At 40.4% G+C, this 17,393-nt stretch overlaps 1 protein-coding gene across 29 annotated transcripts in view; it reads right to left on the bottom strand.

Annotated features, from left to right (window-relative positions):
• Positions 1-17,393, bottom strand: part of CELF4 (CUGBP Elav-like family member 4) — a 1,364,246-nt gene that overhangs the window by 24,644 nt on the left and 1,322,209 nt on the right. For 25 of the 29 annotated variants that reach the window (XR_013221177.1, XR_013221171.1, XR_013221173.1 and 22 more), the window contains one exon: positions 1,306-1,471. The exons of the other annotated variants lie outside the window; for them this stretch is intronic. Coding sequence is in view for 20 of the 25 variants with exons in the window: in XM_077284083.1 (XP_077140198.1) it covers positions 1,344-1,471 (128 nt within the window). In the remaining 5 variants the exon portion in view is untranslated. The remainder of the gene's footprint in view (positions 1-1,305; positions 1,472-17,393) is intronic. 29 annotated transcript variants of the gene reach the window in all.

Raw genomic sequence — 17,393 nt, 5'->3', positions numbered from 1 at the left:
CAGACCAAGAAACCTCCAAAGCCAACCACCAGAAGCCACAGCAGATATAGAGTTGATCCAAACTAGTTAACCGCCTTCAGTTTAAAATTCAAGCAAAATTAGATGTCGATAATTTAGATCATAAGTGGCCCCATTTGGTGATTCTTCATAAAAGATAGGTGTAACATGTAAAATACCAATCTATGGCAGCTTTTGTTTACTGACATATATCAACTGAGTGAGGTCACTTACATAGACAAACTAGACAAACCAAGCAGAGGAGAAAAATGTATGAGATACTATGGGCACCAGACAAAAATAAAGAATAGTCTCTCTTTTAGATGTAGGCCTACAAATTATCAGTTCCTCAATGTCTTATGTTGTAGATGTAGGTCCAAAAGGCAGAGCACCCTTCGCATAACCCTGAATCTCACATTTTATTTCTTCAACCTCTCAACCAAAGTTATACATGGTGGAGGCCCTGTTACACAATTTCCAGTAAGGTTTTCCAACTTCAAGTATCAAGACACCAGTACAAAAACTATTTTCTAGTAAAACTCAGGAATAGCTGAGTTTTTTTAAACAAAAAAAAATAGTAAATGTGGCAGTGTGGGACAGACATGGTCTACAGTTGGTGAAGCTGGAATGCCTTTTCTGTGCTTTCGATTCAATGCCAATTGTGTCCGGAGATAACGATCTAAGTAATAGAGTCGCACCGGTTACTAACCCTATTCATAAGAGTATGTTACCATTTCAATCAGTAGTTATTAAAAGGGTTGTCCACTATTTGGACAACCATTCTTAAAAGAAGCGGAGAGTAATGTAAAATAAAAGTAGCATATACTCACCTCTCGGGCAGGCACCATTCCATTGATGTTGGCACTGTGTCTTCCAGCACCTGCATGACATTGTTATTTTTCTTGAGCGCTGCAGTCTACCAACAGCCACTGATGGGCTGCAACACTCACACTTCCAAAACTGTTTCATCATAGGGAAGGGTGAGCACTGCAGCCCATCAGCTGCTGATAAGCTGCAGCGCTCCTGAGACATAACAATGTTGACATGACACAATTCCAACATCACTGGAATGGCGCCTGTCCAGGAGGTGAGTATATGCTGTTTTCGCTTTAAAGGGTAAACTCTCCAAGTAGTGGCAACCCCTTTACTAAAACTCTTAGGAGTAACACGTAGGACTACCATGTAGATTACAACATCTTCTGAGTGTTTTAGCAACCATGATTGGACAGCGCACAATCTGTTACCCAATAAAGGTCATATTTAAACTTGATTTATGGCTCTTTTTCCAGTATTTTCTTGGTTACCTACCTGTGCTAGTCCTTGTTTTCCGCGGCTCCTGAAATGTCTCAGTAAGGGCGGTTGGCATCTTTCGGCCTCTTCAGTTGCACTTTAAGCCTCTTCATGCCAATTTGAAAGCCATTCATAGCCTGTATGGCAGCCTGGGCACTGGCAGGATTGTCAAAACTCACAAAACCTGTCAAAACATGAAGCAATGTGGGGGCTTAACAAGCCGAAGGCTACCGGGGACGATACACATAGAGCGATACCATTAAGAATGACCATGGGGAGGAATATAGATAGATGAGAGATGGATAAATTATAATACTTTGTGCATATCCTACAAAGCAGCACCCATGATTAAGATAAGTTTACCAACAAATCTAAAATTCTCAACCTCTCAGTAATTTACAATCAGCAAAAGGAAGAAACACATGTTAAAGTTATATAGGATGAACTAGTGAACAGTATGCAATTTTTTCTCCAGAGACTGTACCATAATTCTTATTCTGCTCTTTTTTTACATTTTTACTATTTGAATTAACCAATATTAATCAAATCCAGCCTCAATTAAAAATCAATGACTATGAAAAAATTACGAGAAACTTTTTTCCGATTCTTTCGATGAGCAAGTCTAAAGTCTACAGTCTACAAGTGAAGAAGTAAGAAAAAAGATGGATGTATATGGCCAGATCTACTGAAAATAATGTTCCTTTTTCTTATATAGAAGCAAAACTGCCACTTAGATAAATGGGTTTTCATAGCTAAAATCGAGAATTTCATGTATTTAGTAGGGTTTATGGGATCTTTTTTTTTTTACTTTTACAGGAATTAAATGTCTCCTCTAAGAAGATCACTTTCAGATTAGAGTGCCAGTAGACATTTTCATGTAGCAATTGTTACCAAAAAATGATGTGTTATAAGGCACACATTCAGATTAATGGCTATCCTTGCAATACAAAAATAGTACTCCAAGGGCCCAGGCAGCTTGACTCACAGATGGGGGTCCCAAACTTTAGACTGGGGTTGCCTATATGAGACCACTCCTTTCATTTAATTTTAGGTTCCAACTGCAAGATGGATTAAGTTACTAGTAAGATATTTAATTTCATAATATTGGCCATTTATATTGTGTCCTGTAATTATACCATTATCCTTAAAGACGACCCTTCACTTGCTAAATATGTTGTAAAAATCCCCAAGCTCCCCTGATTCTTCCGCTCTTTTCCGTTTTGCTATGTCACTCTGCTGCAGAGATATTCACATTTATTTATTCTGGAGCACAATATGTGAAATCTTTACTGGTAGTGCAACTGGGCGTATCATCACAATCTTTTCTGGGCACAAGTGCTTTCACCCCTCCCAGATCACCCAGATGCTTCCAATCACAGCTCAGCACTGTCTGAGACTACTAGATAAGCTGCTGAGCTGTGACAGGCAGTGTGTGTAATGGAGAGGTGAAAGGACTTGTCCCCAGAGAACACTCTGAAGAAACACCCAGTTGAACTACAAGCAGAGATTTCACATATTGTGCTCCAGAAGAAAGAAATTGGAATATCTCTGCAATAGAGTGACATATCGTAAAACGGAAAGGAGCGGCAGAATCAGGGGAGCTCAGGGATTTTTCCACAAGGTATTCAACTCATTTTTTTTAGAAAGTGACAGGTTCTCTTTAAAGGAATTGTTCCAAACCTTTATAGGAATTGTCTCACGATGTCAACTCTTCACCTAACCAGTACTCAGGCATCACCGCTAATCATAGGTAATGAAAGCAGCGTGATCAATGATTGGGCGTTCTCGTGATCAGTGTGGGTACAAGTAGTGGATGTCCACTGACTAGACACTTATCACCTATTCTGAGGTTAGGTTGTAAGCAGAAATTGTGGAACAACCCCTTTAAATTATTAATAGATTCCATATGAAGATGTCTGAAAGCGCATTATGCAATCCAACAAAAAATAATTCAAAAGTGATGCAGAAAACAACTACAGTAAATATTCACTTCAGCTTTGATACATCTGTACCTGAAAAACTCTAACTTTCTTGGAGCCTATGGAAAGGGTGAATCTATAAAAGCTCTGGTAGGCAGGGACATTAGGTGCTGAGTTCCAGTGCTGCACCAATAATTTAGTTTACCTTGGACAACAGATTGAACCTTTGCCCAGAGGGAAAGTACTGCGTTATGGCTATGGTCTATAATAAAAAGTACATTATTGTAGGACACGTCATCTTCCACGCCGCCACTAAGAATATTTAGGCAGCGCACTAAGGGGGATCCTTTCTATGCTCTTCTATTAGTTCTGCATTAATTGGGTTCAGGATGAACCCAATCTATGGAGCTGTATCGGCTGACTATAGGTCCAATAACCTACGACATCTCAAACATAACTAAAAATATAAGAAGCCATGTAGCAAAAACAGAACAGGGTCCCATCAGCATCTACTTGGAGAGCTTTAGTTTTTCTTGAGGCACCCTTATCAATAATGCAGAATAAATTTTCACTATCTGTGTAATTATTACACTTTGCATGTTAAAAAAAAAAAGAAGTGGAGAAAACTTCTCATAATAAGTCTTAGCAGACTGTGAGGGAAGTTATCAAAAATGTACTTTTAACCATTTGGCACAGTGGAAGGTACATTTTCCGCATGGAGTAGTTCTTGGCCTTCTAACCTGCACCAGATTGTTCAGCCAAGGGTTTCTGCCTGATTTCTCTTTTAACGGCATGAACAATAGAGACACCTGCACACTACCTCCAAAGTTACCCACTGAAGACATTGATTCCTTTTAGTCATTAAACTGAAAAATAACTGAATTTCTCATATTTTTGTGCTGCCAATACACCTGTTGGCAATTCTGTTTGCTCTGCGGTGGACCACATGAAGCAATATTTAAGCATTCGGACTGCAGTAAGCAGGGTATGATCCTCAAGGGATTAGTTCCACTCAGTGGTAATAATGTCTTAAGTTTACTACACTAATGGTATACTTTTAATAAGAAGATATTGTTCTTTCTATACTGCTACCCTCATCTAAACCATTGTCGATAAAACGTTAATTTCCACTAGAGCGGGTGAACTTATCCAACTATTATCAACTGTAATCTATGAGCCTGAAAGTTGAATTCTTTTTGTCCTTTGTAATATTGCCTTTTTTTCCGTAAGATTCTCGTGGGTTGTACATTTATGAGAACTTTGTTTGACAATGGTTTAATATTGTTGTAAAACTGGTTTTGGTTGTCGAAAGGGAATTTAAAATGGAATATGATGGATCAAAAGTGATATGCTCAACGTCAGGATGAGACTGCTCAGACTAACAATATTTAATGGAGATGTCCAGGACATTAAAGACAAAAAAAAGTACTAACAGGCTGGAAGTTGCTACCTACCTGCCTGTTGTGATCGTCGCCGTTCTGCGATGGCACAGAGCGGTCACAGGCGTCCACTAATGTCATGTCAACAGACAGGTAGTTTCATTTGCTGTTGACAGGTTGGGACTACTGGCATCATGCTGATTGACAACTGGCTCTCCACTGCCTAACTGCGGGAAGCCGGCTGTCAATTAGCATGACGCCAGTTGTCCTGCCCTGTCAACAGGAATAGAAACTGATGCTCTGTTGAGAGGGAGCAAGTAAATCTCTGGCAGGAGCGGTCAATGACCGATGCCAGGTACAACGGACAGGTAGTTGCCTCTGTTAGCAACTACTTGCCCGTTAGTGCTTAAGAACATTTTTTTTCCCAGTGTAGTGGTAGTGAATTTTTTGAACAAATATCTTTCTAATTTGATTCTGGTATACTTTTGTGAACTTTAATCCCTTTACATTTATTCTTCTGGGATTGTTCTTTGGAAACAAGGATGAATGAATTACATTTTTGGTGTGTTGTGGATTTGGTAGTAATGGCAAATTCAGTAATTTTAGAATGGACTTAATGCATCAAAAAGGCATTTCTGAAATAATTGCCACCAGCGACACTAGTTGGTGCATGGATTTATTTCTTACATTAGTATTTTACTTTCTAATTTGGTCTAATTCTAATTGATGAAGCAAACAAATCAAATTCTTGACGTTTGATTCCATAAAGTAATTCTCGATGATAATTCATATTAGTGGGATAATCCTCATAATTTAATTTCTCCTATGTGTTAACTTTTTTTTTTTTTAACAATATACTGGTTTCTAAATAGTTTAATTGATTATGACATAATTACAAGTATACAATCTGTTTGTTTTTTTGCCTTAAATGGTTTGACCTACAAAATAGCTGTAAATCAGCAATAAGTTACTGAAGCTGATACTAGTTTTATGTACTTTTTATATATTGTTTGGCCAGTGTAAAAGTCTTGGTTAAAGTCAGTAGCATAACTGTCATTTAGATTTATTTTCCCAATAAGCCATCAACTTCATTGTAACGGAAAAATGCCTTCATTGCACCTTTGGGAGAACGTAAGAAATTAATCTAAACATCAAATTAATTATGGTTTGCAAATGAGAAATTGCCTGCACGCCTAACATGTTTTGTAAGAGTCTTCCCTCGTGGCTAATTGCATTGACTGTTTTCTGCATTTTTTGGGGTGGGACGGGAGTCTAAGATTAATTATCCGGCTGCAGATAACCACAATGACCTGCAATGTTTCCTGCCCTCTTTTTCTTGGCCTGTTTTAGTTATTGCTGGCCCATCGTTAGCTTTTCTATTTCTCCACTGTGTCTTTCAAAATTTTATGCAACCTACAAAACAGAATCCAGTGCACTTTCACAAAGGAAATAGTGCGCTATGTATCACCGGCTCAGATGCCAAAGCCAGTGCCAGCCTTATTAAAAGCAAATGAGGAAAGTATTGGCATTTGTTGGGGTCTATTTGTCATTCGGCTCGGCTCATTTCAGGCCGTGCTGAACAATACAAGCTGTGAGAAAGAGTTATAGTGCTACTTGTTTTTATTAAAATGTAGAAGCTACTAATTGCATTATTAGTCCTGGAGAAAAGTAGCATGGTTGTTTGTCAATGAGTGGTGCGCTGGCCATACATGTTCTGAATGTATGGCCCAAGTTAAATACTAGAAACAAATTGATTTGTGGACAAGGTAGATAACGACCTAATGGAAAGAAATGAAAGCTTTTGAACTAAAGACTATAGATGAGCGGATTATTTTGTGCAATCCCAAACAACAGTACAGGGCAGTGCTCTCTGACCATGGACAAGAGCTGCATGAATTTCCTGAACTCCTGGATTAAACAGAGCACAGTTTCATTCGCCAGACTGGCGTGATATAATTTGTGGGGCGCGTGGCGTACGGGTGACGTCTCGACAGCTTGGCAAATCACAAGCAAAGCCTTGGATCACTTGGGAAAGGAAATTTGACTAGCTCCTGTCCAGGGCCAATGAGCACTGACCTAGACCGTGAACCGAGGATGTGTGAAGCGATTCGCTCTTCTCTACTACGTATCTTTTAAAAGATGTAGGCAATTAACCTAATCTAATCCCTATAGGGTTCACTGACATATGAGAAGTCCAAAATTGGACAGATGACTCACCAACCATTAAGTCCCCCCATACACAATAAACTAATGTCAGCTGAACGCATCAATATGGACGGGTCCGGCTGATGGTGTATCGGAGAGCCAGCTGGCTGATGGTTAGGAGAGATGTTGATTGGACAAGTCTGATTTTGGAATTGCATTGTTCTCCCTGAGATAAGCCGCAAGCCGTTTTGTCAATTGGCGGCTTTGTTCATTGAGATCACAAGAGTGCTTGGCCAAGCGAGCGCTCCTGTGTATGGGAGTGTTTTCCTTACTCTTATTGTTGCTGAAATAGTGTGCAAATCTATAGCAGCTTTCAAAGGTTACAAATTCAATTTTTGCAGGTTTTCTTTAAACAAAATTATTTCAGAAGACAAAAAAATCTCAATTTTAAAGTTCTACCAATTCAACCATTAGAGTTTTTGATACAGCTGTCCAATTATGGCCACTTTGAGAACTGTAGAATTGTTCTTCACAATGAATGAACGTATAACCCAAGTTGAAGATAAGTAGGAGATAGCCGTTGAGCTATGGCTCCTATTAAATTTGATAAGTGGATTTAAACATTTCTTTTTGCAAAATGGTTATATCAGCTTTGTTTAATTTTTTTATTCGTAAGGAGAGAGATATCAGATGTGAGTTTTCAGAAGATCTCTCAAAACTTGGAATACTTATACAATCAAGTCTGAATGTGTGGCCTAAGATTTTGGATCACAGCAATCTTCAATAAAGGAAAGCCTCTTGGCAATAACTCTAAACTCAAGGGAGGACATATCATTGGTGCAACCTGTGCAGTGGCACCGGGGCCAAAGAGGTATGAGGGCCCATTTCTACCTACAAAGTAGGTGGAACTTTGCATAATGATGAGCTATTTGACTGGAAAGGGCCCATATATTGATCTTGCACAGGGGTCTTTTTCTGTCTGTGTCCACCAGTGTCTAACCTTATTCTTAAATTGGTTGTGCGTCAGCCATTACTGATTGAGAAATCTATGAGATGTGGCTCAAGAGGTCCAAGAGTAGATGTTTCTCCAACTGTCAGGGTTTTTGAGACAGCTATCTGGTGACATAATATGGATGAAAATTAAAAGTTGGGAGATGTCCAGAACATGTGTCAAAGCATAACATTTTTGATAGAATATTTTGAAATTTTCTACTGTACAGTACTATTGGAACTGCTATACAATAAAATGGGTGGTAGACCATTATGGCCCCGATTCATCCAGAATTCTGGCGTAAAGCTTCATAAAATATCTCAAAAGTTGCATGCACCTTGAAGTTGTGCCAGTTTATTATGACTTTTGGTGTTTTTAAGCCTGTTTTGGCCAAATCCACCCACTTTTTAAAAGCTGGGTGGAGCGTGAATGGGATTGGGGGTGGAGAAGGACGCCTGTCAGATTCACTACAATTTACTCTACATAGTGGTGAAAATTGTGACAGAAATGTACTCCAGTCCCTGATTAAAATACCATTTCTGGTGGTGGTACATGGCAGTTGAAATATGCACCAAATTCATTAAATAAGGGCACACCTCGCAATAAATTTGGCACATCTCACTTCAGCGTTCACGTCATTAAGACTACGCTGTAGAATTAATTGTGGCCATAGTAATGATATGATCAATGTTATTAACAAGAAAAAATAACAATCTGCAAAGCTATTCTTTTCTGCTTGGAGATATCCTCCATCTTGAAATTTTACATTTTTTATTTTCAATTTTCAATAAATTCACTGCTGGTGAAATAAATTGTAAAAATGCTCAATTATCAAAAATAATAATCTATTAGAATATATTTTAATCTACCGGTGCTGCAATAAAGGATGGCCTTCAAATCACAGAAATGGAAACACAGTCCACTGTGACTACACAGCACGGCACATCACTAAAATCCACTGCAGTATAAAATTACGCCACATCACCACATCACCACAGAACACCAGTTAAAGAAAACATCAAGAACAACAAATCCCATTTTCCTCCCTCCCAACCTCAACCCATCGTCAATTCCACTAGTTGCAAAGGTCTTCCTTGTCATGGAAGACTTGCCCTGTGAAGTGATTAATATATGTGAACTGTGGTGTCATCTTAAATATTTGTTATCCATGTAGTGCAAATGCAGTCATTTTTAAAACTGTACGGGCAAATGAAATTGTGAATAATTTTGCAAATACAATCAATAGTTTTTTTCTCAAAACCCATGTATTCATGCTTTTCACAAATGTGCCAATTAATATAGATAGAACTTTGAATAGTCTTCATACACTCTGTACACTCTGTACAAAGCGTGTTATGCCTACTGCAGGCTCCTCAGGGGTGGAGCTATACACAGATTCTCTATTAGATGATTTGTCATGCTCCGCCCCTGAGGCCCTGCACTAAGCATAATGTAATGTATTAGTTTTGCACGGTGTTTATTTACTGTGATACAATTAAAACCTATTTTAAGGCAAATTTTCAAGGTTAAAATATATATAAAAAATAAAGTACATAAAATCAATCTATATTATTATCTAATATTACAGCTCATGGTTAATATCAATATTTCATCAGCCTAACATTTCTCATCGAAAACTCAGAAACATGTGGCACTGCTCTCCCTCGCAATCTCCATAGAAGTAATATCGCGTAACAAGACCCGTCTTTGGGAACATATTCAGTTGAGCAAAACCAATATTTCACAACCATGTAAATAGAAGAAAAAACATGCATAATAAGTCATTATCTGTGAGATTTTGCAATGATTGTCTCTTCTTAGGATAGAGCTATGTTATGATTGGTGGGGTTTTGACTCTTGGGACTCACTGAAAGAAGCTCTCCTCCTCCTCCCAACAAAGTTTTTATACTTTTAATATATTGCAGTCATCATATTATACAGCACTGTGTACTTTCAATTTCTCATTTTGCCTTTGTACCCAGTTAATTCTTCTCTTTTCTCTGCTCTATGTAGACACAGGAAGTCATGAGTCATCCCCATCTTCATCTCCTCCCTCTGCCAGTGATTTTTGCAGTGACTAATGACTCATACAGGGAAAATTGACCTCCTGTTTCTACATAGAGCTTACAAGGATATAGCTAGTCTGTGTTTAATCACGTGATGTCATAGACCTCATGGAAAAGAGGAGAATTAGCTGGGTAGAAGGGAAAATTAGCAATTGTAAGTACACAGTGCTGTATAATATGATGATTGCAATATACTAAGAGGATAAAAAGTTTGTTGGGAGTTCTTGTTTAATGATTACAGCAGTATCTTTACTGAATTTCTTATGGACCGTAGCATTCAGTCTTCCACTGTGAGTGGTGAGCATCAGGGAGGTTGGACACTCACGCATCAATGGCCTATAATAAGGAAAATACATCAATATATAATCCCTAAATCCCTAGGAGTATCGTCACTTCCACTTATGGGGTTGAAGTTGTGAGACGTAGCTACTGATCAGTGATGAACATGTAACCTTGGCATCAATACTTTCCTTGGAAAACCTGATTCTTGAAACTCCTTTTTTTCCCCATTCTATAGGCATAAATACACATCCATCCTAACGAATGTGTGAACTCCGCTCAGCGTGAAACTTGTCTAGGAATGAGCATCCTGACATTTCCTGCACGCAAGAGTTTCCTCGTACTATGAGGAGGTTAAATGTTACACGTCCCTCAGCAGCTTCTAAGTGACCTCCTCCTCATCTTCTCACGCTGAAGATTTTTCATTTAGTTGATACTGTTATGAAGTTACCATTTCTTTACATTCAGTAGCTGTCGGCTGTAAATTTATAATGAGTATTATGTGTCGCTTATTAAATAAAAAGTACTATATGGATAGGCTTTGTTCACCAAAGGAAGATTTGCATTTTGCTAGCAAGTCGCCCATACATACTAGACTAATGTCGTCCAAACTTGCTTATATCTACACAATCGGCTGCCAGTCTAATATGTTGGGTAGGGCTGGCTAGCTGATCATCGGAAAAAAAAACAAAGAAGCTATCTTTAGATATTACCATAAAAATGACAGGATCTAGTAATAGGTGGTAGACCACAAAGATAGAGGTTTGACACCTCTAAACCACAATTTCCAATTGGTCTTATAGTCATCATCTATAACAGCACAGCATTATCTTGAAAGCATGCAAGTTTCACAATCTAAATGTTAGCTGACTACCTTTAGATTTTTCTAACGGGTTGATGGAGACTACTGTATCATTAGATGTTCTTAAAGAGGACCTGTCCCCATGCATGTATTGGGTGTTAAAGCGCCACTCCAGCATTTTTTTTCAGCGCTGGAATGGCACTTTATATGTAAGCCCCCGTTCTTATACTCACCTTCAATTGGCTTCACCTTTTACCGACGCCGCTTCGGTCCCGCGGAGCCATCTTGTGCCTGTAACTTCTGACTGTCGAAGAAAAGTCTATGAGAGCCAGATCGAGGCTCTCATAGACTTGAATTGAAAAGTGACCTTTGATGCGCTCCAGCAGACAATGGAGCGCTCCGACAGGTCACTTTTTCACTGGAGACGGATCAGAATGACACTGGAAAAGAATGAAGGGGACGACAGGTGAAAATGAGACATAGGGCAGGGGACTTACATTAAAAGCACCACTCCAGTGGGTGGTGTAATGAAAAGAAAACCGCTCAAGTGGTACTTTAAATAATTTTGAAGCAACTTTTCTTATATGTCTGTGTAGTGTTATTCATCCATTATTCCTTCTAGAAATGTATAAATAGGCAATTGGGTGTCACCATTTTTCTTTTCAAAGAGGCATGTCTCAATACAGTCGGTAGTGATTAGTAGTGATACAGTAGTGATTGGATAGTGTCAGATTGTGTATGGCCTCAATCCTAACCGGTAATACCCCCTTGTCAATCTGTTCATACATCTCTAGGAAGAATAAAAGAGGAACAGCACAGTGTCCTGCATGCTATTTAATGGGAACTAGAAATATGTACTAATATACAGGGTGGGCCATTCATATGGATACACCTGGGTGGGCCATTTATAAAGTTGCATCCAAAATGGCCAACTTCAAAATGGCCACCATGGTCACCACCCATCTTGAAAAGTTTTCCCCCTCCCATATACTAATGTGCCACAAACAGGAAGTTGATATCACCAACCATTCCCATTTTATTTAGGCGTATCCATATACATGGCCCACCCAGGTCTATCCATAAAAATGGCCACCCTGTACAGTCATTGCTGGCATTGAGACGGGGAAAGGACAAATGCCCAGGAGCCATCACCAAAAGGGCCACGGCCCTTACAAGTCATTGTTAGTGCAGTCTCCAGGGTAAGAAGTGTAGTCGGACTTTTGGGAATATTATGCACTCTGAGATGGTCTGTTGGAACTAAAAAGGAGTAGAGAGCCTGGAGGAAGAGGAAGTAGAATGTTGTGCACGGTACACTATATCACTATGCATATGTGTGTATTGTGCAGTATGTGTGAGTGTAACATGTAGTGAGCAGCATACAGGGTGTGCATACAACATGCAGTGCGTGTGTGTGTAGCATAGAATGCATCTGTGTCAAATACAGTGTGTTTGTGAAGCACAGAGTGCGCGTATGTGACATACAGTATGTGTTTGCGTAGCGTGGTGTGTTTGTGAGTAGAATGGAGCATATGTATGTAATGTAAAATGCAGTTTATACGTAACATACAGTGTGTATGTGTAACATGCAGTTTGAGTGTAGCATGGCGTGTGTGAATTATGGAGTGTGTATTTGTGAGGGTGTGCATATTGTGTCTGTAACATACAGTGTGTGCTTAAAAATGCTGGCATTGTAGACAAGTGTTCATAGAAGTCAATGTACTGTACATGTCAGCAATCAACGAATGAGCAAAATGTTCGTTCATCAGGTGATTGCGTAGTTTATGCTGGAACAAAAATCATTGTTCCCGACAGCACATTGCTTGGTGTGAACAGGAAATGTGCTGCCGACAGGAATGTAAGCCATCCAGAATTTCCAGGACAGTGTGAAAAAACAGGGCACTTTTTTGCCCTTTCGGTAAAGAAAATTTAAGGTGTCTAGGATTTTTTTTTTAAGCTAAAGAAGCTTCTACAGATTATTTTGACCGTAATTATCCTCATGTTACAGTTTACAGCAGAGGTGTCAAACTGCATTCCTCGAGGGCCGCAAACAGGTCATGTTTTCAGGATTTCCTTAGCATTCCACAAGGTGCTGGAATCATTCTGTGCAGGTGATTAAATGATCACCTGTGCAATACAAAGAAATCCTGAAAACATGACCTGTTTGCGGCCCTCGAGGAATGCAGTTTGACACCTCTGGTTTACAGTGAATCCAGCTGATGTCTTCATGTCAGAATTATGGGCCTTAGATGTGCATCACTTGTAATCATAATGACTTATTATGGTTTCCTATTTGTCCATACAAAATATTGTCTGTCTGTGATTTTTTGCTAAACTGTCCCGAAAAAAACCAAAAAATCTAGTTGTAAACCCTGACTGCCGCTAACATGTTATTGTATGGGGAAAGAGTGATCATATTAGTGATTATTCTGTCACCAGTATTATTTGTCAGCGTGAGTAAAGGCACCGGTAAACCAGCTCCGAACAAGTGGAATTAAGTCAATCAGATTTTATTTTACAGTCTGGAATTTGCTCTTGTAAATGCAGTCTAAATGTTTCTGTGTAATGGTATGATATGTGAGCATTTGGGGTCCGTCTGTTAACTTCTGCCCAGGGCTGTCTAAAACCGGTCCCGTATACAGTACATGTCAGAACAGCTAAGATGCACTCTAATAGTCATCATCACCCAACATACAGTATGTTTCAGAATGTGCAATGATTACACCAAGATCTTGCTACTTCAACCCCTTTGTGCATATGGGCGTAACTGTTCAACCGGGCGTAACTGTTCAACCTGGGATGTACATAGAAATCAAGGGGTCCCATAGCAGAAATTCTAATTGGACCACCCCCAACAAAAAATAATAATTAATATTCGGCGGGGTCACAGAAGTGTGTATCTCATAACTTTTCAGCCTTTACAAAGTAATTTTCTTCCTACTGAAGCCCTAGATTCCTCTTTCATTGCACTCATAAAGGATGATGCCAACAAACGTGCCACACAAACACTGTATGATACCCCACAGTGGCTTCCTACACAGTACTCTCCACAGGCGTAGTATGATGACTCTACTATACCTGACCTCGACTCCCCCGGCAAAGTATGGTGACCCCAACACAGTATGATTCCCCCAACTATGATCCCCACACAGCCCTACATGCACTACATGCAGTATAATGGGCCTACATACAGTATAATGGCCATACACCTCACTACACTGTATAATGACCCCCACTAGCCCTCCAAACAATATAATAGCCCATACACAGCCCTCAACACAGTATGATGGACCCCACACAAACCTTCACCCTCTATTATTGCTTTCATACAGTGTAATGGTACTCACATAGCCCTCCATAAAGTATAACGGCATCCACATATCCCTCTAAATATCATAATGCTCCCCACATAGCCCTACAAATATTATAATGGCTCCAAATAGCCTTCCAAATAGTAGAACGGGCCCCATAGTTATCCATATAGTTTACTGCACCCCATAGTCATCCAGATAATATAATGCACTCCCCATAGTCCTCCATATAGTATAATACACTCCCTATAATTCTCCATTTAGTATAATGCACTCCTCAAAGACCTCCATATAGTATAATACACTCCCAATAGTCCTCCATATAGTATAAAGCATCCCATACTCCTCCAAACAGTATAATGTACTCCCCATAATCCTCCATATAGTATAATACAATTCACATAGTCCTCCATATAGTATAATGCACTCCCCATAGTCCTCCATATAGTATAATGCACACCACATAGTCTCTGATATAGTATAATGCACCTTCCACAGGCCTCCTTACAGTAAAAAGACACTCCCCATAGCATTCCACATAGTATAATGCAGTTCCCATATTCCTCCATATAGTATAATGTACACCCCATAGTCCTCCATATAGTATAATGCACCCCATAATCTTTCATACAGTATAGTGCACTCACCATAGTTTTCCATATAGTATAATGCACTCCTCATATTCCTCCATACAGTATAGTGCACTGTCCATAATCCTCCATATAGAATAATGCACTCCCCATTATCCTCCATATAGTATAATGCACTTCCCATAGTCCTCCATATAGTATAATGCCCCGCATAGCCCTCCATATAGTACACTGCTCAAAAAAATAAAGGGAACACTAAAATGCCACATTCTAGATATCACTGAATGAAAAATTTCAGTTTCAAAGCTTCATTCATTACATGGTGGATTGCGTTGAAAACAAAAAAACATAAAAATGATCAATGTAAATGAAAATATCCCCTGTAGGTCTGCATTTCGAATGATACTCAAAAGCAAAGTGGAAAATCAAATTACAGGCTGATCAAACTTCAGTGGAAATGCCTCAAGACAAGGAAATGATGCTCAGTAGTGTGTGTGGCCTCCACATGCCTGTATGGCCTCCCTACAGTGCTTGGGCATGCTCCTGATGAGGCAGCAGATATTCTCCTGAGGGATTTCCTCCCAGACCTGGATTAAAGTATCAGTCAACTCCTGGGCAGTCTGTGGTGCAATGTGGCATTGGTGGATGGAACGAGACATGATATCCCAGATGTGCTCCATCCAATTGGATTCAGGTCTGGGGAACAGGCAGGTCAGTTCATAGCATCAATGCCTTCATCATGCAGGAACTGCTGACACACTTTAGCAACATGAGGCCTAGCATTGTCAAGCACCAGAAGAAACCTAGGGCTCAGTGCACCTGCAAATGGTTTCCAAATGGACCTGAGGATCTCATCCCGGTACCTAATAGCAGTCAGGGCACCTCTGGCTAGCATATGGGGGGCTGTGCAGCCCTCCAAAGAAATGCCTCCTCACACCATTACTGACCCACTTCCAAAATGGTCTTGCCTGAGGATGTTGCAGGCAGCAGAATGTTCTCCATGGCGTCTCCAGACTCTGTCACATGTGCTCAATGTGAACCTGCTCTCATTTGTGAAGAGCACAGGGCGCAATGTTGAATCTGCCAATCTTGGTGTTTTCTGGAAAATGCCAATTACCCTGCACAGTGTTGGGTTGTAAGCTGTCATGATCTCCATGGCCAGAGAACTAGCATAAGCCTCTATAGGAACAAGCTCTTGGAAGATGTAACTGTACTGACCATGAACTAAACCTACCGCATCATCTAGAAGTAGCCAGGTAGCATGTCCTACTTTTTATCCCTATATGCCCAGCGCCGGCCGGAGAACTAAATAATGCTAGCAGAGGGAAATATAAGACCTGACTCACCTCTAGAGAAATGCCCAAAAGGAGACAGAAGCCCCCCACATATATTGGCGGTGATATGAGATGAAACAACAAACGCAGCAGGAAAATAGTTTTAGCAAATTTGAGGTCCGCTTTCTAGATAGCAGAAGACAGAAAGCATACTTTCATGGTCAGTAGAAAACCCTAACAAAACACATCCAGAAATTACTTTAGGACTCTGGCATTAACTCATAATACCAGAGTGGCAATTCCTGATCAACAAGAGCTTTCCAGACACAGTAACGAAACTGCAGCTGTGAACTGGAACCAAAATACAAAAACAAAACATGGACGAATGTCCAACTTATCTAGTAGATGTCTGGGAGCAGGAACAAGCACAGAGAGGCTTCTGATAACATTGATGACCGGCAAGCATCTAACAGAGAAGCCAGGTTATATAGCGACACCCAGATCTAATCAGAACAGGTGAACAGGGAAGATGATGTCACAAGTTCAATTCCACCAGTAGCCACCGGGGGAGCCCAGAATCCAAATTCACAACAGTACCCCCCCCTCAAGGAGGGGGCACCGAACCCTCACCAGAACCACCAGGGCGATCAGGATGGGCCCTATGAAAGGCACGAACCAGATCAGAGGCATGAACATCAGATGCAGTGACCCAAGAATTATCCTCCTGGCCGTATCCCTTCCACTTGACCAGATACTGGAGTCTCCGTCTGGAAACACGGGAGTCTAGGATTTTTTCCACAACGTACTCCAACTCACCCTCAACCAACACCGGAGCAGGAGGCTCAACGGAAGGCACAACCGGTGCCTCATACCTGCGCAATAACGACCGATGAAAAACGTTATGAATAGAAAAGGATGCAGGGAGGTCCAAACGGAAGGAAACAGGGTTAAGAATCTCCAATATTTTATACGGACCGATGAACCGAGGCTTAAACTTAGGAGATGAGACCCTCATAGGGACAAAACGAGAAGACAACCACACCAAATCTCCAACACAAAGCCGAGGACCAACACGACGGTGACGGTTGGCAAAAAGCTGAGTCTTCTCCTGGGACAACTTTAAATTGTCCATCACCTGCCCCCAGATATGATGCAATCTCTCCACCACCGCATCCACTCCAGGACAATCCGAGGATTCCATCTGACCGGAGGAAAATCGAGGATGGAACCCCGAATTACAGAAAAACGGGGAAACCAAGGTGGCAGAGCTGGCCCGATTATTGAGGGCGAACTCCGCCAATGGCAAAAAAGCAACCCAATCATCCTGGTCAGCAGACACAAAACACCTCAGAT

The sequence above is a fragment of the Ranitomeya variabilis genome, chromosome 1, assembly GCF_051348905.1.
Source record: "Ranitomeya variabilis isolate aRanVar5 chromosome 1, aRanVar5.hap1, whole genome shotgun sequence".
Lineage (NCBI taxonomy): Eukaryota > Metazoa > Chordata > Amphibia > Anura > Dendrobatidae > Ranitomeya > Ranitomeya variabilis.
The sequence above is the reverse complement of the archived record's forward strand: the minus strand, read 5'-3'. Positions and strand labels throughout refer to the sequence as shown.